Below are 27,858 nucleotides of genomic sequence, written 5' to 3' on the forward strand. Positions count from 1 at the left end.
ACGGGAATGTCAAGTCCTTGAAGAAACCATAGGAACTGTGTTTGAACAAACAGCATGCAGCCTGGCACTCAGCCCGGCCGAGAAACGCCTGTGGAGGCCACGTGAGTGAGCTCGGTCAGCACCGAAGCTACGAGGCGGCTCTCGGGCCCCCGCTGGCTCTCACAATGGGACAGTCCAGGCCCTCGCTCATTTTGAACTCAGCTGCTCACCTCCCCCTGCTTCTAGGCAGAGTTGCTCGGTGAAGGGGCAGCGAGGTTTCCAAGGTGTGCAGGAAGCTCCTGGCGGTGGGAAAGTCTGCTCACTCAGAGTAGCAAGTAGGAAGAGCTTTCTTTAAAGCCGGGGCCTGAGCTTGCGTGTCATCAGAATCTCCTGCAGGACTTCCTAAAACATAGAACCTGGGCCACCCCCAGCGCCTCTGATGGGGGAAGGGAGAAGAATTTGCATTCTAGCAAGTTCCCAGGTGATGCTAGTCAGGGGTCCGCACCATGAAGCAGAGATTTAAATAATCAGGGGCTTCTAGAAAAACATTTGGGGGCTTGGGGTGAGGGCTTCTGGGAAACTTCCAGGCAAACTTGGTGAGCTGCTAATATTAATGAAATGAGTCTTTTGCACGGAAAGAGAAAGTGTGTGTTTTTGTGGGAGAAGGAGGGTGGGAGAGAGAACGAGCGGGAAGAGAGTTGGTGTGTGGCTTAGGGGTAGACGGAGGAGCTGTGTGCGTGTCCTGGGCCCCCAGGAATCTACAGGGCATTGCAGAAGCACATCAACACAGACTCAAAGCCACAAAAAATAAAGTTCAGTTTAGTAAGCTGGCGGTTCTCAAACTGTGGAGCAGCGGATCCTCTGGGACGTAATAAAGGAGACAGATGGGGCCCGGGCCTTGTATTGTGACCAGGTCCCCCAGATGATTCTGATGCCGTCAAAGGTGACGAACTCCGTGACATGCTACTGCTCACGAGTCGAGCCCATTCCCCTTGACCTGGCCGAGGCCTCCGTGGCAAAGAAGGAACAGGCTAGACCGACATTCAGATGTCCATTTGCTCCATTCCAGGTTCTGCCAGTTACTTGTTCTATGACGTGGGGAAGGGCCCCCTTTGCCTCCCTGACCTCAGTGTTCCCATCTGTAAAATGGGCACAGCGATAAATGGGAGAACATCACCGGGCCTGGCCCGAAGCAAAGCCCTTGCTGAAGGTTGGTGGAATTGGTTGCTTCGTTTGGCTCATTTTGGGGCTTGGCATTTATCAGCATGAGATAAATGTTTTCCCTCGACCAGGGAAATGGGTTCAGCCATGAGGCTCAGTGGTGCCTCCTTCAGCTTCAAAAGAGGAACCGCCTGATGGAACCCCGGTCTCTGCTGGGCCCCGAGCTCTCTGTGTCTTCCTCTCCCAAGGGAGGGCTGGAGCAGAAGCTAACGAGGGCACTGGGACACTGGGATAAACCCTGTGGGAAGAATGGGGCGGCCTCTCCCTCCCTAGACTCTGCCTCGGTGGCGACAAGGGTGGAGCTGCGGCTTCCCCTCGGCTGGTGCAGACCCTCCTCTCCTGTCAAAACAGCAACCACGATGGGTGGTCTTCATAACACAGCCTTTCCGGTCTGGCCAAGGGCAGGGGATGGGACGGGAGCAATGATGCTCATTCCACCGAAGTCATCAGCTCTTTGATCCCGATGGGAAATTAGGGCAGACACACTGACATTTCCTTGAACCACTGTTGCCTCTGCAACCGTCAACATCCTCCCCTTGGGTCCCCAGCCTTTATTTTGGAGGTTCCCCAAGTTTTTCCCTCAAAGACACCAGGTCCTGCCCCCGCCCACAACCCGCCAGCGGCTGCCTGCTGCCCTCAGCGAAAACCCAGACCTCTCACCAGGCTTGAGGGGCTCAGAGGGCCTCCTGGCTGCCTGATGGAGCCACCTGCAAGGTTTGGTACCAGGTCTGAGCCCCAGCCAGACAGTTAGAGACTCTAGGACAGGGGTTCTCAACTGGGGCAACTCTGCCCCCTGGGGACATCTGGCAATATCCAAAGACACTTCTGGTTGTCCCAACTAGGACAACTAGTATTGGAACATAGTGGGTAAGGGCAGGGATGCTGCTAAACATCCTACAGTGCACAGGACAGCCCCCGTAAACGAATCATCCGGCCCCAGTGAGGGACTACTGTAGGGGAAGAGCCAGGCGTTGGATTGTTTTAAAAGTCCCCCCCAACACAACCAGGACTGAGAGCCTTTCCCCTCCCCTGGAAAGCTCCTGCCAGCTTCTCTACCCTCATCTTCTACCCTTTTGACCTGTCTGTGGTTCTGCCACCACAGTTTTCTTTCACGTCCACAAACACTCCCTGCTCATTCCTACCCCTGGGCCTTTGCATCTCCTGGGTGTGCCCTGCCCCCACATCTGCACAGCTGGCTCCTGGCATTCAGGTCCCTGCCCAAGTATCATTTCTTCAGAGAGGCTGCCTGGCTCCCCCTACCTAAAATGACCCCAACACCCAAGTCCCTCTTAAGCATATCTCTCTGTTCTGTTTGCGTCAACGCACAGGGAGGGACCTATGCAAATGATCTAATTACTACTTTAGTACTAGTCTGCTCATGCCCTCCCCCCACCCACCCCGGACTAGAATGACAGCACTCTGAGAACAAGGTCCATGTCTGTTTGGCTCACCATCGTCCCCTAGCATCCAGCAACGTGCCTGGTACTTCATAAGTGTTTACTAAACATCTGTTGAATGAATGAATGAATGAACGGATGGATGGATGAATGGCAAGCACTGGGGAAGATGGGGTTTTCAAGTTGTTGGAGGATGAAGTGTATCGATAGAGACCTGTGCTCTTGTAATGGCCCCACTTTCCTCTCCTGGTCCCAGTTTCCGCCTCTGTAACATGGAAGGGATAGGTTCGGTGGTGTCATTGCTCCCTAACGAAGCCCATTTGGAGACATCCATTTCAGCTCTGCATTGTCTTTGTCTCCCTGGCACCAGGCTAAGGTAGGCTGGCCCGTACGCCCATCACCAGATAAATAACAAATTACCGCCCACTGAGATCCTCATATTTTGTAATTCTGTCCTATTTTCCACAGGAAACTTCCCTGTTTCCATTTCCTTTCATACCAGCTGGACAGATCTGGCATCAATGCTGAGCACATAACAGGTCTCCCTGGCGATACTCTCTAGGGCATGGTTCCCAAATATTGGTTGGATTAGAATGGGCTGGAGAGCTTGGTTAAAAGGTTTCACCTACGAACAGACTCGACTCACTAGGTCTAGGGTGATGTGGGTAGACCGGAAAACGGCCCCTAAGGATAGCCAGGTCCCAATCCCTGGGAACTGTGAACGTTACCGAAGATGGCAAAAGGGACTTTGCAGATGTGATTGAGTTAAGCATCTTGAAATGCGAGATGACCGCGGATTTTCTGGGTGGGTCCTAAAGGCCATCACAAGTATCCTTATAAGAGGGAGTTGCGGCAATGAAGCAAGATGCTAAACTGTTGGCTTTGAAGATGTGGGAAGGGCCACCAGCCAAGGAATGCAGCTCTAGGAGCTGGAAGAGGCAAGGAAAGGGGTTCTCCTCTGGAGCTTCTAGAAAGAACACAGCTCTGACTTGGTTTTAGCCCAGTGAGCCTGCTCCAGACTTCTGAGCTGCAGAACTGCAAGAGACTAGATCTGAGACATTTTAAGCCACCAAGTTTGTGCTGATTGTTATGACAGTCTAAGGACCCTAACACAGGTAGACCCAGGAATCCACATGTTACTGACCTTCCTCTCTTTGGTGGCTCGGAAGCACGAGGTCCGGTTGGACCGCACTGGTCCAGAGCCGTGGCAGGCTGCTTCTCAAACACGCCCGTTCTCAGAGAACCAAAGAATTTCGTTAGAGTTGGAAGGACCCTGCCTCAAATATCCACTTCTACCTGCCCATTTTACAGATGGGGGAACTGAGGCCTAGGAAACTCCACAGCAAGACAGAAGGATGAGAGACGCTTTCATTCAACTCTATCTTTACTGGCTTTCAAATTCCATTTGGAGTTTTTAAAATGAGCAATGGTGCAGGCTGTCGATAGCTTTGCAATAATCCCATAATGACCCAGTTGTGAAACAATTTAGCAATTCTGCTGCTAATTGCATTTGTGGATATAGCAATTGGGTAACTAGTTGGTTATTACTCATTCTCCAAGAGCCATACACACTACTTTACAAGGAAGCTAATCTTAGAAATACTTGTTAACTTCGACAATAATTACTAAGTAATTGGCTAGAACACGCCATTGTGAATTTATCTGGAATATGCCAGGTAATTATCTGGTCTTATGTTCTCTGTAAGATAAATCCAAGGTCCAAAAATTGTTCCAGTTGGTTGATTATCAGCCAACCATCGACCTCTGCCAGCCAATTGTGCGAATGCACGTGATTAATCAAATTACTCAAATATTTGGTTTCAAACTGAACGTTCAGATAAGAGACGTGGATGGCCAACAAGTGGACAGTGCTGAATGGGAGAGAGGGAGGCACAGAGCCCCTCCCTAGGATAAATATATAATGACACAATAGTATGGAATAAATGCCACTTCTTTGGGGCTCATCTGGCTTCTTCACACAAAATACTAAAACACTTCAGAGACCAATTACATGTCCCAAAGCTGCAGAGTCTTTATCACGGTGCCAGGAAAAGGCTGTGCTATTTGTGAAATCTCCAGGCAGTTATAGTGCTTGGGGAGGGGGACGCTGAGTTTCGTACATAATAGAAAAGGGGCCGAAAATGCAGCTGGCTTGCAGGAGGAGTGACACATTTTCATAATGACCACTCGTGTTTCAAGGATGGCTGCTAACTCAATCCGTCCACTTCCAATGAGCCAGCCTTTGGGAAAGGGATGAGGGGGGCTTGGGGACCTGGGCTCCATGATAATACTGGAAAAGTCAGAGGGCAGGAGGCAGGAGGTCCTTAGAAGCGCCAGGCAAAGGAAAGGAGATCGTGGAGTTCAGATTTCTAATTGGGGGACGTGAAAAAGAGATGTTAGCAGGTCAAAAGATGAGGAGCTGACCAGAGAGAAATGTGGGGTAACAGACTGGTGGGAGAGTGGGCAGAAGGCTAGGGGTGGGGAAAAAACCACCTTCTAACCAGACTTCTGCACCCCAAGGGAAGGGCTATTGCTTGACGGCTGATGAAGATGATACTCACTGGATAAGAAAGGTGTTAATGGTTTTGCGATGGTAGGTTGTAAAAATGGCCACAGACTGTCCCTCTCCCTGCATCCACGCCCTTGCAGTGTCACCCTGCGAATCTGCCCATCCAGAGGTAATGTCTTTCTCCTTGCCTTGAAGGGAGGTTGTCCACATGACTTGCTTTGGCCAATGGACTTAGCCAATGAGACACAAACAGAGGTGTGAAAGGCACTTGTCTATCAGGGCTTGACCTCTTGCTGTACTTGGAGCCCTGAGACCACCATGGGAATGAGTCTGAGCTAGCCTGTTGGGGAGTGAGAGGCCACGGGGAGGAGAACCAAGGCACCTGAGCTGACAGCCTGCCAACCTGCAGACATGGGACTGAGGGCATCCAAGACTGACCAGCCCTCAATCCGACCTGCCAGGTGACCACAGACATAGCCAAGAGCCCAGCAACTGAGCCTGGCTCAGCACAGAAATACTGTCCCCAGAACAGAGAGAAACCACGAAGTTCTGTCACTCAGCAAAAGCTTATTGAAACACTCACCTAATCAGAGCACCTCAGCCCCTGAGTGTGACCTGGGCTGATTACTGGAGAGCCGCCCCTGCCCTGTGCAGAGTTGAGAACCACCGTGTTCACCCTGGTTTAAGGAGAGTTGAAGGGCCACGTGGAGATCTCCCATCCTTTCCAGGCTCTTCCTGACATGTGGGCTCCACTCAACTCACCATCGGCATAATCAATGGTGACAGACAATAACACACCTTCTGCCGATCACCAAGGTCTTCTAAATGGACTCAAGGGGGCTTTGCATCACAGGGAAGACATTAAGACACACCAGTTCTTCCCTGAGCCCCCAGGTCCTGCTATGGTACCTGCCAAGATGCAAGCCTTACACGTTTGGGATCTTATTGATGAGTGAAGTTTAGGAAGCAGAGAGCTCCTACTTGACCTCTGGCAGCACAGGCCATACCGAGAACCCCGCGGCTGTGGCCAGTCTCAGTGCAACAGGGCAGTAACTTACAGAGTTTAAAAACACACAAAGAATTGTTTCACAACTGTTCAGCTGAAAACAAAGCTATTTTTTTTTTCAACGCCTCACATCACTGGGTAAAGTTAGACAGAGCAAGTCCAACAAAGTTGCTAGCATCTGACGTCAGTTCTCTATTAACTGCTCCTTCTGGGCAGCTATGGATCACAGATCCTAGATATTTAAAACCACAATGGTGAAGCCCACAAATGTGCTCTCCTACTTTAAGGAAAGTTAGCGTAACACTCATCAGGATCTTAGTCCAGGGGTCGGCAAACTAGAGTGCGAGGGCCAAATCTGGCCCATTGCCCGGTTTTGTAAATAAAGTTTTATTGGAACACAGTCACGTACATCCATTTACATCTTGTCTGGGCCTGCGTCCGCACTACAGCGGCAGAGTTGAGTAGTTGCTACTGCAACTGTATTGCCTGAAAATATTTACTAATGGGCCCTTTGCAAAAAAAGTCTAACGACCCCTGATTTAGCCTAATTCACTCAATTTACATGTGGAGAGGGTGGGTCTCGGAGATGTTGTTTCACCAATACTTGGAGAACAGGGGCATCTAGAACCTACTTGTCTGACTCCCCGTGCATGCTCTCTCCATGGCACTGCCATGCCAGAGGGTTTTAGCATTAAAAGTATTTTCTGGAATCTCAAATCTTAAAACCCAGATAAGCTGTGAATGGTAGAGCTACAGGTGTTCTATCCACCAGAATGTTGAACTACCCAGAACCCCCGTTTCTCAACTCCGCGGGAAGCAGAGCTTCGGGAATGAATGCACCAGTGCGGAGCCCAGGTGGGACTGACCTGGTGATGATGGCCAGGTGGGGCGGGCTCATGCAGGCGCCCATGAAGAGCACCACGTTCTCATGCCGCGTCTGCCTGTAGGCCATCACCTCCCGCTTGAAGGCCTTTAGCTGTTCCTCGTTATCCCTCTCGATGTCGATCAGCCGGATGGCCACCTCGCCGTGCCAGCGGCCGTGGTACACCTGCCCGAAGCGGCCTTTCCCGATGAGCTCGCCGATCTCCAGCTGCTCAAAAGGGATGTCCCACTCCTGAAGGAAGATGCTCGTCTGGCTGGCCTTGCGCGGGAAGCTCCGGGCCGAGAGGAGGGACAGGTTCATCTCCTCGAAGTCATCCTCCGACTCCTCGGCCTCGTCGTGGCCCTCTTCATTCTGTGGCCGGAGGGGGAGAGAGGTCAGAGCTGTTGCCCCCGCCCCACCGTCCCACGAAGTCGTGCTGGGTCCCTTTGTGCATGTGCAGGTCTGAACACACGTCTATGTGCGTTTTGGGCTGGTGCGCACATCTCTCTCTATTTTCCCAGGTAGCTTGGGTCTAGAATTGTTTACAATGAAGGAGCTGAAAGGGAGATGGTGGTAATCTGACTCTCTTGTGCTAAGGGGGAAACTGAGGCTCAGAGAGGAGAAATGCAAGGGGGACCACCCATTCCAGTTTCCTGGGACTTCCCTGGTTTTGGCACCAGAAGTCCCACACCTTGGAAACCCCTCAGTCCCGGCAAACAAAGAGGGTTGGTCACCCTGGGAAGCTCCAGGTCACAAAGCCAGGCTAAAATACAGGTACATCATGTGTCTGCATGTAACAGGTGACAACCGTCAATTTGGTGTGTCTCTGCTTCCCCCAGGGAATTTGGAATTGATGAGTCAGAAACTGGGAGAGGTCAGAACGACTCTGCACAGGCCAGAGGCCTGGGTTCCTGTGCAGCCAGGAGGGCAGAGACAGGAGAGTGAGAGGCTGACAGAATGGGTTTACAGGCAGACCAAATGAGCTGGAATCTGGCCTCTGTGTGATCTTGGGCAGGTCACTTGCCATCTCTGAGCCTTCCTCTCCTCATCACAGAGTGGGGCTCATCAAATCTGCTCCTGGGGGTGGTGTGAGGTTTTCAGTCAGATGAAGGCCTGTTAAGTTCTTTGCACAGATCTGACCACAGGTATGAAACATGCACTGGGATGCCTGAGAAAATGCAGTAGAAACTTCAGTAGATCCGGGGCCCCACCCAGATGGACTGAATCAGAACATCAGCAGGCCAGGGCCAGGAGCCTGCATTTTTGTCCTGCATGCCCATATGACTCCGGTACACTTAGGCGTGACCATCCCAATAGCTAAACACTCAAGGTCTACGGACCCACATTCCCACTATGGTGTCTGGGGTGCCTGGGGTGCCCTGTCCCTTGGCTGTTTTGCTGGAGTGTGGGAACAGCAGGTGCCTGAGCCCATGGGGATCCCCAAGGGCTTGAGGCCTGATGAGACAGCCTGAGGAGGTGGCCCCTTGGCTGGGTGCAGGTGCTCCTGGCCCCAAACCTGAGCAGGCTGTCTCGACTGGCACACTCAGGAGAAGGGACACAGGAAACATCTGCTTCTCTCAGGATCAGTTTTCAACTGCCACAACAGTTCCAGAAAAGGACATAATTTTCTCTGGAAACTCTGATTCTATTCCTTTCAGTTGGGGACATACCGGCAGAGCCCAGGGGTTGAGACTCCATGGTTCTCCCCCAGGATGCATCGTTTACTCCTCCAGTGGCTCTGGCAGTTGGGAAGAGCCCCAGAACATTCTAGACACCCCGCCAAGCCCAGGGTCCCTGAGGCCCGCCCCGCCTCCCACGTATTCTTGTGAAGGCAGTGGGGCACATCCCCTTGGTATTCACCCAGCATTGAGCTGGTTTTTCAACTCAGAATGCAAATCACTTGCCAACTTCCACACAACGTGCTTTTCCGTGATGCACACCAGAATGGCCCATTAGGCTCAGTGCCCAGAGGGGCCACCGCTTGCTCGTCGTCCTGGAGTTAGAACATCCATCAAGCAGAGCCACCTGCCCCCCACCATGGGCCCCCAGCCTCCGGTCACCCTGGCTCCTGACCTCAGTGGGCTGTGCCAAGCTCTGGGCAGCCCCCGGAAAAAGCTGCTTCATTGCTCTCTAGTTCTCACCTCCGAGGTTGGCTCCACTTCAATTTGAAGTAATGGATTTCCTTCCAAGCTTTAAAGAAAGAAAAATAAATGTGACCCTCAGGTGAAAAGGTAGGTCCATGTATCAAGTTTACCCATGTATGAAGAGTTCCAAAATGAGAAATCCTAACCATCAAGCCCTTCTCTTGAATTTCCCTTCAATGCTTGCATCTGAAATAATCCATAGCCTTGCCAGAAAGAAGCAGTGTGCAAGGACGTTGTTTTAAATAGATTTTCTGGGCTGCTCAGGGCTCATTTTTCTTTATTGCTTTGGTTTCCACTAATCTAGCAGCTTCCTTGTAAATTGGCCTAAATGCCACAAGTGGAAGAATCCTCAGAGCTCTAGGTCCTCACCAGGAAAGAATTAATCAGATCTCTAAAGTACGCTGAGATTCAGAAACTTCTAGAAGGATCTTAGCATCCATTTGTTTGTTTGCTCATTCATTCCTTCAAGTAGAATTATGTGCCAGGAACAGCGCCAGGCCCTTAGAGGGATAGAGAGTTGAAACTGGCCTGGCTCTTGACTTTGAGGAATATTACATTACTACTGAAGAGACTAAAGCAAGTGCATAGATGTTGTGCAGAAAGGCTAAAAGTGACAAGGGCCGAAAGTTAGGTACGGACTGAATAAATGGAAATTCTCAAGGGAGAGGATTGCTGGATGTATTTGAAAGTTCAGTGTTTGAGATGGACCGATCGCGCCCATCTTGTTGGATCGGGGTGTGTGGAAGGAGAGTGAGGAGGAGGACACAAGGCTGGAAGACACGTGTGTGCGTGCGTGTGTGTGTGGGATGCATGCAGAAGCTCGTGAGCTGCAGGTGCGTTCTAGATATATGAACATACTGGGAGTGGGCGCTGGGGGGCACAATGTGTGTGAGTACTAAGTATATATAGAGTACTGGGTGGGTATTATGGGATATGCTCTGTGCTCTGTTCTGTGTGCACGTGAGTTGCACGTACACACTAGGCAGGCTGTATGTTGATGGTATAACTGAGTATGTATTGGGGTGTGAGGGGAGTGTCTGAGCGCACGGTATGTGATGGGGATTTGGGGCACAGTGTGTGTTTGCAGTGTTTTGGGGTGTGTTTTTAGAGTAGAGGATGTGTATGTGTTTATAGTAGCTGGGCTGCCGAAGGCACAGAAGAGCTGGAACTGAGAGCAGGAAGGAATCACACGGATACCATGTGCCCTTCCTATATCCCCAGTGGAAGCTTAGCAGATTCCCTCTACCTGCCCCCTCATTTTGGGGGCCTCCCCTATCCTCACCCTCAGACCCCAGGAAGCTGTTGACCCTGCAGACAGAGTCAATCCACTTGATGGAGGGGCTCCTGATGAGAGAGAGTCTGAAAGACTGTGAGAACCGAAAGAAGGGTCCTCACAAAGTAGCATCTGTATGATGTATGAACATTCAGCCATTGTATGAACCAATTATTTATAGCACAGCCTGGGAAGGCGGGATGGAACGGCACTGTGACAACTGATATGCTGGGAGCTTGCCGCCCTGGGGGAGATTTGGGGGGAACAACGCAGCTGGAGCCCCTCCTCACACCCAAGAAAACAGGCAGCCCTCCTCTGCTGGCATGAGGCGTGGTTACTGCAGCCGGGCCATTCCATGACTTCTCTTCTGCACTTAAGTTAGTTCCCATCACTCCAGGCACATTTAAGCAGATCGTGGGCAGTTATTGACTCTGCTTGTCCCTGGCACCCCCTGGCTGTCCGTTAATAACCTGGAGTTCGTCTTGCACAAATTGTGGAATTAGTTTACGTGCAGCAGAGAAATGATCCGGAGCTAGATGTCAGCATAATATCCCCCGGCAAATTGCTGCTCCTTTGATTTCGGAGATACATCATTTGGGTCTTTAACAAAGTCCATAACACCACCAGAAAGGACGGAGCAGCGAGGGGAGCCAGAAGAAAAACCAAGGAGGCGAAAATGTGAGTTGGGAAACCAGCCAAATCGCAATTAGGTCCCTAGGGTGTCCCAGACTTTGGTCACAACCAAGGAAAAGTTAAGGAAGGTGATTTCACTTCCGCCGCACAAGCAATAGACCACCTAGAAAGAGGTCTGTATCTTAAAGATGCTAAAGACGCCACACAAAGATGTTCGCTGCAGCACTGCTTATAACCGTGAAATATGGGAAGTTGTAAGATCCAGCAAGAGGAAATGATCAAGGAAATTATTCTACGTCAATATGGTATTTTACAGCCATTAAAAACAATGCGTATGAAGAGTCTGGAGTAACATGAAAAATGCGATGTTACAGCATTAAGGGATAAAAAAGGACGGAAACTGCAGATATCACGCATCACAAGTATGTAAAATATGAATAGAAAGAACACACATCAAATTTCTAAGAGCAGTAGGATTATAAGCGATTATTTTTCCTGTCTTTTTTTTTTTTTTTACAGAATTAGTCCAAATTTTCCAAAACTATCTTATATTATTTTTATAACAGTATAAACCAGAGGCCAGCAAAGTTGTTCTGCAAACTGCCAGAGAGTAAATATTTTAGACTTTGCAGGCCATACGGTCTGTTGCAACTACTCAGCTCTCCTGTTGTAGTTCAAAAGCCGCCGTAGACAGTGCGTTGTAAACAAATGGGCATGGCTGTGTTCCAATAAAACTTTATTTATAAAAACATGCGGCAAGTTGGATTTGTCCCATAGGCTGTAATTTGTTGATCCCTGGTACAAACCTAAATTACACTTTTTAAACTGGGGACCATGACGCAGAAGAATTGCCCTTTCATTGAGCCCTAGCTGTTGCCTGGGGAAGGTTGTCTTTCTCATCATAGGAGAATCTGTCGGTCCTAAGGAAATGGTCTGGTCTCTGGAAATCACACTTGACAGGCAGGGTCAGGGACACAAGGCAGAGCTGACTCATGGGGGCCAGCATTGTCTCTCTCGCCTGGGCTGTCACGCTCCCTCTCTCTGCCTGAGCCCTTCCCTATGTCTCTCTGTCCCCCTGTACTTCTCCCCCTGCCTCCCACCCTATCAGTTCCAGGAAGAGGACGAAAGAAGACAGGGATCCTGAGGAGACCGGAGCCCAGGGCAGGGGAAAGAGATCTCTGTCTCACTTACATTGGATTCGAGGTCACCGGATGCAGGATGACCTGGGGTGCCCGGGTCGGCGTCTCTGGCACCGGCACCACATCTGAGAGCCAGAGATTAGACAGTCAGAAACCCACTGTGGAGTCCACAACCACCCCCAAAAGTCTGCTTCCTGGGAGACGCTGGCAGCCAGTAACTTCTCCCCAGATCATGGGCCCCTGGGGCTGGCCAATCCTTTCTCTCCCTTCCTAGACCATTTACTTAGATGCACCAGTGTTCTAGAGGACATCCTGAACAAAATTCCCCCTTGTTGCCTAGGGGGCTGCTAGAACCCCTGAGCCTCTGGCCTGAGGCATCCACTGGCCATCTCTGAATCTTCCTCACTCCTGACTTCCCTTTGGGATGCTGAAGCCACTCGGTTTCATGTCTCCCAGTGCCCAACTCCAGCCCTCTGGCCAGCTCTCCCTTGCCACACGGCCCTGGACCCCTCCCCACCTTGCCCATCTGTCCTTAGTAGGCAACCATCTCAGGTCTTTCTCCTGTGCCTTGGGGCCTCGTTAGTGCCACTGTGCCCCTGGGACTCCCACCCCTTCCTTCTCCACTCCCATGTCCAGCCAGTATCCTGGGGTCTGGTGATTCCTTCCCCCTCTCTCTTTGAGCTTGTCCCCCAACAACAGGCGCCTCCAACCATTCCAGCAACTCCCACTCCTCAGCGGGCGTGCTCAGAAGGGGCTGGGCTCACACGAGACTCACCTGGGAAGATGAACTGCTGCTTGTATTTGTAGTAGTGGGATGCTGAGGAAAAAAGAAAACACCAGAGTGAGTGCCACCCCAGAGCTGTCCCTTCGGGTACCAAATTGGCCTCCCTCAGCCACCAGGCGCCCAGCCTCGCGGGTTTCCAGACTTCTGCAGACACCCTGAATTCCAAAGGACTGAGATCATGTGTAAAGAAACCAGAGCTCTAAAATCCAAGCCAACCCTCCCATTTGATGCTCCCTGAAAACAGGGCACCCCAGCTCGGAGAGTCATCCTGAGCACAATCGCAGTCTTGTTAAATGCATGAGAGCACACACACAGAAAAAGTCTGCAAAGTCATCATCTAAAATATTATTTTTTCGCCTGTAGGCAGAGTGATTACAGTGGCTTTAAAAAAAAAAAACCCTTTATGAGTTTCCTGTGTTTTCCAAATTCTCTACATTGAGCATTGCATTAGTTTTCTTGTTGCTGTTCTAACAAATGACCACCAACTTGGTGACTGAAAACAACGCAAATTTATTCTCTTATAGTCTGGAGGTCAGCAGTCTGAAATGAGTCCTAAGGCGCTAAAATCGAGGTGTCGGCAGGGCTGGTTCTTTCCGGAGCCTGCCTGCATCTCTTGGCCCCTAGCCCCACCATGTCACCCTCTGCTTCCATCCTGAAATCGCCTTCTCCTGTCTTCGACCTTCCTGCCTCCCTCTTATAAGGATCCTGGTGATTACCCTGGAGTCTCTGGGCGGACTCTGAATGTAATCTTTCCGCCTCAAGATCCTTCCCTTAGTAACAGTTGCAAAGTTCCTTTTTACCATATAAAGTAACATTCATAGATCCCGGGATTAGAATCTGGTCATCTTTGGGGGACCATTATTCTGCCTCCACAAGCATGAATTAATTTCTAAATTTAGGGAAAAAATGATACAAAAGTAATTTCCTCAACTTCACTGCTGGTGCCCCTATATTCATTTTACTTCCAGTCCTCTTACCAGGGGCCAGTTGTTCCAAACATCTTCAAGATTTCTAATGTTACCACTTACGCCAGTGAGATGGAAGGCCTGGAGTAGGAGGGTACCAGGGGTGTCAGGGGAGGGGACAGGTCACATGGAGCTTTCCAGCCCCAAGGAAAGGAAGTGAGCAGGGATGGAGTCAGATGTGAGTGTGCGCTGGTGAAAATATTTCCAGAAACTATCTTATTATATTCAAGGACAAGCTACAACTGGGAGTTGGCTCGGCAAGAATTAGCACGGTGGGTTCTGAGCTGGGGTCTAGAAGCTGATCCTGTAGAGACGAATTCTACCTCTTCTTTTGGCTGCTTGTAAAAGCTTGAGTAACTCTCTCCAAGGCTCAGTTTCCACATGTGTAAAATGGGGATAAGAATAGTCGCTCCCGCATAGGACTGAGCTCATCATCGCATGAGATAAAAGCGTATGGTAGGCACAGAATAAGTATTAGGTGCAACAAACCAGCCACTATCTTTCTAAGCTCTCTCAACTAACAGACAAGAATGATTTATAATTAAGAGACAATTGGGTAGGTTCAACAGTGAAGTCATTAGCTGTCCCTGAGGATGCAATTGATTTATAAACTCTCCCAGGATACAGAGCGAGTCCTGGTATCTCGGGACCCCGAGGACCTGGGCTGGTACCTTGCACCAGCAGCTACGCAACTCATGTTTGTTCAATTAATCAACTGTCTTTTAGTGCTACAATCTCCAAGTACCCTAGATAGTTGGAATCCAAAGGGATGCATTTTTGATGCTAGAACATGAGGTGCCCAGGATGGGAAGCCACTCATTGAAGGTCACGGAGCAAAGCTTTAAAAGAAAAGCAACCCCCTGATTTCAAGGACCTTTCTTCTGTTACGCAACCTGGGTTTTTTCATTGCGTGCAGACATCTTGTTAGTCAACAAGGGGCTAAAATTAAAAAAGAAAAACTACCCAAGCTTCTCAAGAGGCTTAGCTGATCTCTTCGCCCCAACTGGGACGGGGGATTCAGTGTCTGCAGAAAAGGTTAGCTGGCAGTTAGGTTCTTTTAAAGAGGAGGGGCTGGGCAATGGACAGCAAGCATGCTCTGAGAAGGGACAGGTGTCAGGCAATGGGACACCCAACAAGCGCCTCCACGCACAGAGCCAACCCCCTCCTCGACCCCTCTGCATGCCGGGGGACAGCCGGTTCCTGATGACTGAAGGGAGAGGGAGGCCAGAAGAGGCAGAAGGCATGTGTGAGCCCTGTTCTTCTTGCTGATAAAGGACCCCAGCAAGAAGGGGCAGCCGACGAACCCGAGCGGCCTGCTCCGGAGAGCCAAGTGGTCCTGTTTTACGGCATGGAAGAGGACCCGGGATCTGGGAGGCTTCAGGTGACCGGAGGTCAGAGAGACCAGCGGGCCACTTTGAAAGCACTTCACCCCGAAGCCCCCACTCCTTCCCTAAGGTTCCTAAGAGCAGCCTGAGTGGTCTCCTAGAAGGAAGGAACAGGATCAAGTCATCCTCTGCCTAAGCCTTTCCACTGCATCCCGTGTGTCTTACATAAAGTCAAAATTCCTGCCGTTCCCTACGAGGCCCGCCAGGCCTCACCCCTGCAGCTCTGAGTCTCATTTGGGGCCATGTTTCCTCATTTATGGCACTCGGGCCCCTGGGACATTTTTCCAGCTCTTTCCTGTGGCAGGGCCTTTGCACGTGCTCCCCTCTCTGCCTGGACAGCTCTCCTCCATCTCTGGAACTTAGCTGCCTCTGACCCTTCAGCCTAAACTTGTTCTCCTCTTGAATTGGCACACAGCATCTTCTCTCCCTTCCTAGCACTTATCACAATTTAGAATTCTATTTTCATGAGTATGTTTGCTTGGTTAACACTTGTCTCTTCCAATAAGCCATAAACTGCATGAGAAAAGAGACTGTGGCAGGCAGAAGAATGCCCCCACCCCAAGGTGTCCACGTCCTAATTTCTGGACACTGTGAATACATCACCTGGCATGGCAAAGGGGACCCTGCAGGGGTGACTGAGTTAAGGATCTTGAGATGGGGAGATTATCCTGGATTCTCTGGGTGGGCCCTAAATATAATCACAAGGGTCCTTATAAGAGGGTGGCAAGAGGGTCAGGGTCAGAGAGAGTCAGAGAAGGAGATGCGATAATGGAAGCAGAGGTTGGAGCGACACAGGGCCACAAGCCAAGGAGTGTGGGCAGCCACTAGAAGCTGGGAAAAGGCAAGGAAATGGATTTTTCTCTAGAACCTCCAGGAAAATCAGCCCTGCTGCCATCTTGACTTTTAGCCCTGGGAAATGGATTTTGGACTTGTGACTTCCATAAGTATACGATAATAATTTTGTGCTGCTTTAAGCCACTAAGCATGTGGCTTACAAGCAGCAGCAGCAACAGCAAAATCACACAGGAGTACGTCTGGTTGTGCAGCGCTCCATACCTAGAGCCTCACAGAGTACCTGGCTCAATAAATATCTGTTCAGGAAATGAATGGAAGAAAGCAGCCAGAGGGCCAGAAGACAGTTCAAAAGAGAAAAAACTGCAGCCCTGGGCAGTGCATGAATTTCAAGTCATTCGTTCCCTCATTCATTCAGTCAACAAACATTTAATTAGTGCCTTCAGCAGGAGGCAATGCATTGGGTTGTGGGTGTAGGGTGGTGAATGAAGCAGACATTCTGATGGAGGAGATGGACGCTAAACAAGTGAATAAAGGAACAAGACCATGGCAATGAATGAGGAGCTCTGTAGAGCAGAAACTGGGGCAGAGTGATGGCAGGTGGGAGGTTCTGAAAGGGAGCACACACTCCCATGAGCCCAATGGCCCAGCCCAAGTGAGAGCTCAGAATCCCACAGTCGCCACCAAAGGCAGAGCCTGCCTCCTTTTTCCTCCCTTTGAGCCATTAGAATCTGCCATTTCCTGCAGTGTGTGTATGTGTGTGCGTGTGTGCACATGTGAGTGCACGCGTGAGTGTGTGTGTTTCAAGATGGCACTAGGTGGTTCCAAAGAAAGAAGGTATTTGAACACTCCAGTCTCAGAAACCCACCTGACAATCCCTTAAAATGCCCCGTCATGGATCTCGCCACAGCAAATGTCCCATAAACCTGCACTGTTCGCCCCATTTTACAGATGAGAAACTGAGACCTAAACAGAGTCAGTGCTGAACGCAAGGCCACAGAGGTAGAAAGGGGCAAAGCTGGGATCCAAACCCAGTTCAGCTGGTCCATGCAGCACCCTTGACTCCATCCTGCACTCGCCATGTGCGACACGCACCAGGATTCAGAAGGGAATGGAGGAGAACAAGGAGGTGAACCCGACTGGAAGAGCACAGTCACAAACACGCTGAGCCTGGGACGGCTACACTTGGTTTGCTAACTAAAAACTCTCCCTTCACATGTCCTGAGGTTAACAGGCGAGCCAGATGCCTGTTAACTCCACAGCCCCTTTTGCACAAGAATGTTCTAGTTCAATCAATGCCAGAGACATTGTTATGCCTAGGCTTAGCTTGAGTAGTCTTCAGAAAACTCAACATCTGGCAGGGAACCATAGCCAGAGGCTCCATTCCCCATCAACAGAGGCTCGCAATCAAGAGCGTGACAGGTGACTAGGGCCTTGCGTGAACAGGACAGGTACTTGTCACCCTGGGGGAATTTTGCTAATACTGCCTAACACAGAGGGGAGAGCTGGCTGCCCTTCTGGAAGGCCCTATTTTTTTTTTTTTCCATTTCAACATTGCATTTTATTATTATTATTCAATTATAAAACGGGTGCATGCTCCTCGTTATTATACACATTCTAGAAGTGCATAAAATAAAATTCCTCTTCTTAGAAACAGCAGCCATGAAGTTCTTGCAGACTTTTTTGTGCATATACAAATATATATATACACACATATAAACATACATATACAAATATACATAATTATTTTACAACAAATAGGATGTTATACCAATTGCTTTGCAAATCACTTATTTTCCACTTAAAAGATATTATAGATACCTTTCCATGTTGGAATATTTAGAGAGAGCTGCTCCATTCTTTTTAAGGGAGGCTGAGGATTTGGTTACACAGATATATTACAGTGTATTGAACCACTGCCCTCGTGATGGCCATCGAGGTTGAGCCCAAATTCTTCACTGTTGCCATGAAATCCTCACACACAGGTCCCTGGTGCAAGCACTTCGATATATAAATTCTTAGAAGTGATATTGCTGGTCCAAGGAGTGTACATTTTAAACTTTAGCAGACAATGCCAAATTACCTTCCCCAAAGGTTCAATGCAATTCACAGGCCAACACCAGCGCACGCGGGGATTTCATTTTTATTTCCACAATCCTAGTCAAGCCCGTATTAATTAGCAGTGATGATGAGAGAGGCCAAAATGGGAGCCAAGGTAAATTGCTATTCTTGGATTTATGTAATAATAATGAAAACAGCTTGCATTTCTGCAGATCTGCAATGAGAAGGGCACGCTGCTAAGCTCTGGACATGTATGATGATGTTTGGTCCTTCAACGATTCTATAAAGTAGGTACTATTACAATACCCATTTTACGGAGGAGGGAGCGGAGGCACAGAGAGGTAAGTTATTTGCTCAACATCAGGCAGGTATTAGGTAGCGGAGCAGGGACTGGAACCCAAGCACCTGGCTCCAGAGCTCACACTCTTCTTGCTGTTCTAAAGCGTCGTCCCCCAAAGGACCCCTTAGCCCTCTCCCAAAAAGAGGGCCAGGACGGTGTCACGACATACCATGGAGTAGGCTCAGATCCGCTGGCAGACTAGCCCAGCGAGATGGTGAGGACCACTCCTGGGGACTCTGACTGAAGGAACAAAGGAGCCTAAGGGACACACTGACCTCCCCAGGTGAGTCGGGGCTCTTGTCTAAAGATGATGGCAGAGTCTTTTAGGGACGCAGAGCTGTGGTGCTTTGTCGCATGGTTCCCTCTTAAGCGGGTTCCTTCCCAGCCCCTAACCCACAAACAAACAACAAACACTCTCTGGGAAACGGAAGCCCTGACGTGAGAGTCTCAGAGGGGCGGGGCAGTGTTAGGAAAGCACCCAGGCCCACTTCCCCCAACTTTGGAAGGTCACGGGGCATCAAGGGCCCTTTTTCCATTCACCCCCTTGCAGAGAAGAGGAAACGGACCGCGCTGGAGGTGGCCGTGGGAGCCCTCAGTCTGCGGAATGCCAGGCAACCTGCCTAATTGACCCTCACCGAGATGATTCTAGCTGGTGACTCACGTTATGGTCCTTGGTGGCTGCCAGGTGAGTGGCCCTCACACCAGGCTGATATAAGGCTGCCTCAGTCATGAACTTAACAAAAAATCCCAATGATGCAGACTTTAAGATGCGCCCTATCACTACGGACACAGCCCAGATCAAAACCTGTGGGCAGGTGACATGATCAGCTTGTCCTTAAACGGCTGGTTGGATCTAGATGTTGCCCAGGTGTGGGATTGGACCTCTATTCACCTCCCAGACAGTCACTCATGGCTGATTAGGCTCAGGGGTATGACCTGTGCCCAAGGACCTGGGATTTTGTCCCCCCGCACGAAGTTGACTAGCTCAGGAGAAATTCGGCCCCCAGACCAGCACTGTTGAGTGGAACTTGCTGCATGGTGGGAAATGTTCCATACTCGTGCTGTCCAATATGGCAGCCACTAGCCACGTTTCAAGTTCTCAATAGCCACGTGTGGCTAGTGGGTACCATATTGGACAACACAGATTTAGACTGTGGTTCCAACAGGCCAAGCCAGGCCTCATTCCACCAGCTCCTTCTTGAAGTCAGCTGTGGTGCTGCCAACATGGCTAAGCAGGAAACATGCTTGCAGCCCTGGAACAGGAAGTGGGCTAGGCCAGGTCCCAGAAGGAGTGGGAAGACTCTGAGGTCTGGCCCACTGGAGAACAGAGGAAAGATCTCTTAAGTCTAATAACAAAGGAGGCCAAGAAGCCAAAAAGCCTTGTGAGTGACTTCTCCACCCTCTCACAGCCCAGCACAGACTCTCAGGTCAGCAGCTGAGTGCCCTAGACTTGGCGAGCTTGAAGAACCTTCTGGGGTCCTCTCATCCGCCTATATCCTTTCAGAGGTGAGAAAATTGAAGTCAGAGGTCACCCGGCAGAACATGCCAGAGCTGGATATTGAATCCAGGACTCGAGCCTGCCCATTCGGAGCCCTATCCTGATGTCTGGAGGGAGGCTCAGAATGCAGCCCTGCTCAGGCGTGTGGTCCCCGAGATCCTCGGCACAGGATTCTGCTGCCAATTTCAACCAATTTAGCCCATGAGACAACTGCCAACTCCGGAGCAGATGGCTCCCCCCAGGACCTAGACAGAGGTGGGGACACCGGGTGCTGCTTACCCAAAGGCAGAGTCTCTAAGGGTCCCTTTCTCTCTCTGAGCCTCAGTTTCCTCATCTGTAAAATGGAGCTGATAACACTTACCTCGTGGCTGAAGATCAAATAAGGTAGACGTGGCAACTGCCCTGCACATGGTACGACTCCATCACATGCCTCCGACCCACTGCCTTTAGGCACACACTGGCCCGGACAGGGCTCTGCCACGAAGCCACCGACCCCCTCCCTAATATCCACCCCTCCAACGCCGTACCCGCTGCGTCTCCCCAAGCACGGAGGTACCTGGCAGGCTGAAGTTCTTCTGCTGCCTTGTGCACTGTGGGGATGGGTGTAAGGGCGAAGGCGGCGTGGCGCTGGGTGGGAGAGGGGGTGCTGGTGAGGAGGGCGTGGAGGACGTCGTGGACGAGGGGTTGCTGCTAGAATCTGGCTGGTAAGGGACAGGGATGTGGTCCTGCAGAAAGGAAACAGGGCAGGGTGAGGGGACAGGCGGGAAGCAGAGACACAGCAGTGAGAGTGAGCTGAGCAGGAAGAGACCCCCCCACCCCAGCATGCTCAGCTCCTCTTGCCCTTTCCTCCACCACCAGATCCGTCCAAAGTGCCACCTGCTTTGTCATCCCCCGTGGGTTGCATCCAGCTATGGAAGGAACAGTTTCTGGAGTCAAATTCCTGTCCACTGTCTGGACCCCAGAGTGAAAGGTCACCACGTAATGAAAGCCACATAGGTGTCAGCCATGCTCTCTGCGCCTCTTTGATTGGGAAAGTCCCACGCCGAGGTGCCCAGAGTGCTCTTTCCATCCTAACACCTCTCCTCCTGGGTGTTTATTAAAGAATCAACAGCCTGACAGCTCGAGAGAGAGCATGAGAGCGGGCCCCCAGCATCTTCCCTCGCATCTCTGTTGGAACCAGCCCTGCCTCTCTTTGCCCCTGGACCTGCTCTAAAGCAAAGATGAAGACAGAATCCACGTGCGCACCCTCAGAATGGCCCTGAGGGGGACAAGGTCGGGGCAGTGAAGTGGTTGAATACTGTCTCCCAAAAGACATGTCCACCGGAACCTCAGAATGTGACCTTATTAGGAAAAACATCTTTGTGGATGTACTTAAGGTAAGGATCTGGAGATGAGATCATCCTGGATCAGGGTTGGCCCTAAATCCAGTGTCAAGTGACCTGATAAGAAACAGAAAAGGAGAGACACACACAGAGGGGAAGCTTGTGTGAGGATGGAGGAACAGAATGGTCTGATGTATCCACAAGCCAAGGATTGCTGGAGCACCAGAGGTAAGGAGAGAGGCATGGAATGGATGCTCCCTTGGAGCCTCCAGAAGGGACGGACCCGGTCGACGCCTTGATTTCAGATTTCCGGCCTCCAGAACGGTGAGAAAAGAAATGCCTGTTGTTTTAGCTACTCAGTTTGTGGTACTTTGTTACAGAAGCCCCAGGAAACTACTACAAGCAGAATCCCGAGTCAGGCAAACTCGGATTCAAATCCCACAGCCACCTCTTCCCCACGCATCCTGGCCAAAACACTTAACCTCTCCACTCCTCAGCGTTGCCCATGGTAAAACGGGAATAATACTAGGAAATCTCAACATCGTAGAAAAGGGATTCCTGCCTCTCAAAGCCAGCAGAGCTAAGAGTTCTCAGGGACATCTTAATCTGTTCACTCACAGGACAGTGGTCACTTGGTCCCTGTGTCACTCAGAGGTCCATCACTTGGATTGGCTCCAGGTGCCTGAGGATGGCCTTGTGTGGGCTGGTTATTTGTCAACAGGTGTGGTTACCTGCAAAATCCTAGATTCGGCATAGCAAGCACCAACGAGCATAGGAGGGCAAGCTGGGAGGAGAAATGGACGCCTCCCTCTGGATGCCCAATGGGTGCTCGGCCCGTGCGGTGCATGTCACCCTTCCTGAGTCCACTCCACTTCCACTCGGTCATCCTGCTTCCGCGTCTCTGTGAATTTCAGTCTCTCCTTATCCTTCACATGGGCCCACCTTGTGGGTCTGTTATGAAGTTTAAATAAGCTTATGTATGTATCTACCCTCCTAGCATCAGGCTGAGGCACTTTGTCATCAACAAATGATAGCTATTATGTTGATGACAGTATTTATTTTACAATTAATCCTTTCATTTGAGATAACTGCAGATCACGTGCAGTTGTAAGAAATAATAGAGACCCTGTCTCTCCTCACCACCCCTCCCTCTCAGCTTTAACCCCTGGCACCACTAACCTATTCTCCATTGCCACGATTTTGTCATTTCATGAATGTTATATAAATGGAATCATACAGTATATAACCTTTTCAGATTTTTTTTTTTACTTAGAATAATTCTCTGCAGATTCATCCAAATTGTTGCATGCATCAATACTTTTTTCCTTTTTATTGCTGCATAGCCTTCCATGATATGGACGTACCACAGTTTGTTTAACCATTCACCCCTGAAGGACAGCTAGGTGGTTTCCCCTCTGTGGCCACTGTGGACAAAGCTGCTATAAACAATCATGCATAGGTTTTGTGTGGACATACGTTTTTATTTCTCTAGAATGAATGCCAAGGAGTGCAATTTCTGGATAATACGATAATGGCATGTTTAGTTTTTAAAGAAAAAGCCAAAACTGCTCTTTAGAGTGACTGTACCATTTTATACCAGCGATGTATGAGGGATGGATTTTCTCTGCATCCTCACCAGTGTTTGGTGTTGAAACTATTTTTTATTGTAGCCATTCTGATAGGCGTGTAGTGATTCTCACTGTAGTTTTAATTTGCATTTTCCTAATGGCTCAGGATACTGAGCATCTTTTCCTGTACTTCCTCACCATCTGTATATCCTCTTCAGTCTTGATTACTATAACTATATAAAGTCTTGAAATCGGGTAGACTGGTTACTCCTACTTTATTCTTTTTTAAAATTGTTTTTTAGCTATTTTAACTCCTTTGCCTTTTCATATAACTTTTAGAATAATCTTGTCTTTATCTACAAAAAAAAATCTTGCTGGGATTTCAATAGGAACTGTGTTAAACCTGTATATCAATTTTGAGGAGAACTGCTAATCTTAACTATGAGTCTTCCGATCCATGAATATGGTATGTGTATTAGTTTCCTAATCAGAAAAATAGAAACAGAAGCTTATGTCTTTTGCCCACTTTGGGAAGTTTCTGACCATTATTTCTCTGAGAATTTTTTCAGCCCTGCCCTCTTTCTCCTCTCCTTCTAGGACTCTGATGACACCAATGCTACCTCTGTTATTATAGTCTCAAGGGTCCCTGAGGCTTTATTCATTTTTTTCAGTCCATTTTCTTTCTGTTATCCAGACTGTGTAGTTTCTCCTGTTCTGTCTTCAAGTTCACACGTTCTTTCCTCTGCCCCTCCATTCTGTCATTGAGTTTCCCCAGTGAGTTTTAAATTTCAATTACTGTATTTTCTAATGATACGTTCTAAAATTGCAACATGATTCTTCTTTGTATCTTCTGTTTATTTGATGAAACTTTCTATGTCTTTGCAGGGATTTCCTATTTTTTCATTTGTTTCAAGAATGCTCATAATTGCCTGCTGAAGTATTTTTATGATGACAGCTTTAAAACTCTTTGTCAGATAATTCTAAAATCTCACTTGTCTCATTGTTGGCACCTATTGGTTGTCTTTTTTCATTCAGTTTGAGATCTTCTTGGCTCTTGGCATGATGAGTGATTTTTAACTGAAGCCTGGACACTTGGGCATTATGTTGTGAGAATCTGAATCTTATTTAAACCTCCTGCTTTAGCTGGCCTCCTGTGACACTGCTCTAGCAGCGAAGCAGGGGGACCTGCCTTGTTATGGCAGGTAGGGGTGGAAGTCTAGGTTCCCCACTGTGCCGTTCCTGGCAACTGAAGGCAGGAGGGGTACCTTATTATTACCAGGTGGGGGTGGGAATCCCATCTCCCCCATCGGTCTCCATGGATACCACTCTTTTTGGGAAAAGTAAAGTTCCTCATTCCTACTCTCCATGTAATTCCATTGACAGCAAGGAGTGGGGGGTGGCCTCGCTAATGACGGATGACTCCACGAGGCCATCACCGACTCTACCTCCTCAGGTGCATTATTGCTGGGTGAAGGGGTCTCATTACCACCAATGGGGAGGAAAGTCCCTTCTCCCCACTCAGACTTTCTGAGACCACACTGGCAGGGGGATTGGGGTGCCAGGTGACAGTTTGGTGAGGGTGGAAGTTGAGACTCTCCGCTTGGCCTTTGTTGGTGAGGGTAGAGGTAGGGCAACAGATTTTTCTGTGGACTTTGGCTGTGGTAGCGTGGTTATCGTGTAAAAGTTTTCTTGCCAAGCTGTCCCTTTCCTGGTCTTTGTCTAGAGAGAGCAGGCTTTTGTTGGGGTTCTTTTTGTCTTCACCCCTTGGCACTTCCAGGTTGCCAGGTTCATCAGCTTCACATCTGGGATATATGAGGCCAAAAGAATCTCAGGGAACTCATCACCATTCCTCGGGTCCTGAGATCCCCAGCTAGTCTGCCTTCTTCTTGCCATCTTTCAGTCTTCCTCGGTTTGTTTCATATATAATGTCCGGGGTTTTTAGCTGTACTTAGGCGAGAGGAATAGAGAACAGTAACCCACTCCATCTTCCTGGAAGCGGAAGTCTTTAATTTGTTAGTTTATTTAATCCTGATGGCAAACCTGCAAGATGGGTGTTCTCTCCAGAGGGAGAAACTGGGACTCTGAGAAATGGGGAGACTTCACTGTAATTGTTAGAGAGAGAAAAGTACACCCACTCCTTGGACAATTGGCATTCTCAGGCTATGGCATTTTTCCTGGAATAATGGGTCCCACCAATACGATCTCTGACCCAGTGCAGGAGAAATAAGGTTGAGTCCAGTGAAAGGCAGGGGAGACCTGAGCATTTGGACATAGCCCTATTATTCCAGCCAAGGTCACGATCCAGTTCATTCCAGCCACCCGCCAGCCAAGACCACCTTGGAGGTAATTTGACCCGATTTTAGTAGAAAGGCATCGAGAAGCCAGTCTTCTCACTTTACCCTGATTTATCTAATGGTAATTACATTTCCATGGCAGAGGACACGTTAGTGTAAGGAATATCAGTGACACGTGGGGCTGAGATTTATGTGGTTGGGCTGTGACATGAAGAGAAGTCTCACTCAGCCCAATGGGCCAGATGAGGTTTTTAAAGTAGAAGTTAGGGACTGATTACGTCATTTGAGGGATAAGGGAAATGAAAGTCAGGAATGTATCCATCCTACCAAGACTCTCCTCTTTGAACTTCTACTCACAGACTGGCAAGTTTCAAGAAGTTTCCTTAGACGCTCTGTAAAAAGATGGTCATTATCTCAGTTAAACTATAAAGGCTTGTGCTAAAAACTATTGTCCCACGGGAAGGCACTGGCACATGGACCATGCTTAAATGATGGTGCATGTTTAAAAGAAAACATTGGTCCATGAAGTCCACATTCAGGCTAGACCTGGGCTTACATCAGCCACTCCTCTCTCACCCCACCCCCACCCCTACAACGTCTGCCTTAGTAACATCAAATGGCCCGCAGTTCCCAACACAAACCAGGCCACGTCATATCTTTAAGGCTTGGGACATGCTGTTATTTCTGCTTGGAAATCTGTCCAGCCCTGTCCTAGCCTGCCTAGAAGATGCCTGTTCTTTCTTCTAAACCCAGCTCAGATCCCTCCTCTGAGAGGTTCCCCTGACCTCCTACGCCACCGGGTAAAGTGCATCGTTCACTCCCGGTGCTGGCCTTGCACCCTGCCTCGGCTTCAGTTGCTGCTTCTCCTTGGTCACTTCTCTGCTTACTTGTCTGTCTCGTCCTCCAGGCTAAGAGCTCTCTATTCTCAGCAATGTGCCAGGCACAGTGTGGTCCCCCAATAAATGTGTGCTAGGTGAAGGGAAAAAGCAAGAAAGAAATGAAAGAAGGGAGGGTTGGAGGAATGGAGATAAGGAGAGAGGGAGGGAGGAAGAAAGTCTATCTCCTCCTACTAGACTGTGTCTTATTCATCTTGGAATCTGCAGAACTTAGCACAGAAACGAAAACATAAGAGGCGGCTGATAAATGTTATGTGAATGAATGAATAAATGGAAAAGAAGGAGTGGAGGAAGGAGAGATGAAAGGTGGGAGGGAAGGAGGAATTGTCTTTGTGGAGGAAGGGATCTCTTCACCTCCTTGAGGGCAGGAATTAGGTCTTTCTCATCTCTGTAGGTCAGGGCTCATGTGAATAAACAGAACCATCAAGAGAGAGCTGTATGTGGTGCCCGGTTTCCCGGCAGAGTTGCTACAGTAGGAGGGGGAACTCCTTCTTCAGATCAGACCCAGATCTGAGTCCCAGTGGGACCAGCAGCTGGAGGTTGCGTTCCATCAGAGGGAAACTCAAACTCAACCAGAATATGCAGGGAAGGGCCAAAGGCATAATCCCTCTTTCTGAGTGCAGCTCAGATGTGGGAGCATCCTTCGGAGACCATCCAGTCCACCCCTTCATTCTCGGGGACACTGAGACTCAGAGAGGGGGACTGACTTGCTGGAGCCATACAGAGAGTGAGTGGCCCAGGTCCCAACTCCCAGGCCAGAAGCAGAAACACAAGGTTGTGCCAAGGAACAAGAAACTCACGTCCGACTCCAGGAAACAAACAGAAGTATGTTCACCCCCCAGGGCCCCTTTCTTCCAGGGTGCCCCTTCCCCCAGTGGTGCATGGATTTGGACGTGGTGGTGACAGTAACTGCCTCTCCCATGGACTTTTCCTAAGGAAACTGTCCCCACCCTCCAACCCCATAGACTTTGGTGAAGAGACAGTCGTAAACAGCCATAGTTGTCTGGTGACCTCCATAGCCCATTCCCAACACAGGACCATAGGTCAGGGCATAATGGCAGCTGGTCAGTGACCTATGATATGGAACGAAAAGATGAGCTGGGCCAAGAGGAAGAACAGCGAAAAGCATCAGGAGGGAAGGCAGAGAGGAGATGAAGCTCAAAGGGAACAGGGGAGCCACAACGGGCCAGAAAACAAATGACGGAGAGGTTATGAGGAGTAGGGACTTCACGGCGGCAGAAGCTGCGATGTAGAGAAAAGATGGGAGCAGAGGATGACGATCCAGTCAACGGTAACAGCGCAGACCCAGAAAGAATAGCTGAGTCACAGGCCTGATGGAGGACCAGAACAATGATCCACCGTCTCGCTGTGGGTCCAAGGAGCTGGCCTGAGAGTAAGACTGTCCTCCATGTCTAGTTTCCTGAGGCCCAGCTCCTAAACTGTGATTTCCCTTTCTCTTATTGCCCCACGGCCATCCTTTCAACAGATAACTCCTTTTGCTGAGCTAGCCTAATGAGTCTCTGTTCCTTGCAACCAACTGGAAAGAGCAAGCCAGCATGCAGCCACTTCAAACAGCTTCACTGCAGCAGGCAGACCTTCAGTCTCGGAGACCATTGCCAATGGGACTTTTGATGCCTTGATGTGGAAGCACAGGGCTTGCAGACTGGTCCCCTGAGGAGCTGGCAGATGCTGCTGCCCCTGCTGCTGCTTCATCCTCCTCCACCTCCCCCTCCTCCTCCATCTCTTCCATCTCCCCATCCTCCTCCAACTCCTCTTTCTTCTCCTTCTTT

General features: G+C 49.6%; 1 protein-coding gene across 2 annotated transcripts in view; it reads right to left on the reverse strand.

Annotated features, from left to right (window-relative positions):
- The window catches only part of KSR2 (kinase suppressor of ras 2), a 383,972-nt gene that overhangs the window by 51,446 nt on the left and 304,668 nt on the right, over positions 1-27,858 (reverse strand). For both annotated transcript variants that reach the window (XM_046640610.1, XM_046640609.1), the window contains exons 10-14: positions 20,545-20,713; positions 12,939-12,980; positions 12,216-12,288; positions 9,116-9,164; positions 6,979-7,346 (exon numbers count right to left, since the gene is read on the reverse strand). In XM_046640610.1, coding sequence (XP_046496566.1) covers positions 6,979-7,346; positions 9,116-9,164; positions 12,216-12,288; positions 12,939-12,980; positions 20,545-20,713 — 701 coding nt within the window. The remainder of the gene's footprint in view (positions 1-6,978; positions 7,347-9,115; positions 9,165-12,215; positions 12,289-12,938; positions 12,981-20,544; positions 20,714-27,858) is intronic.

Source organism: Equus quagga, chromosome 15, assembly GCF_021613505.1.
Source record: "Equus quagga isolate Etosha38 chromosome 15, UCLA_HA_Equagga_1.0, whole genome shotgun sequence".
In the NCBI taxonomy this organism is placed as follows: Eukaryota; Metazoa; Chordata; class Mammalia; order Perissodactyla; family Equidae; genus Equus; species Equus quagga.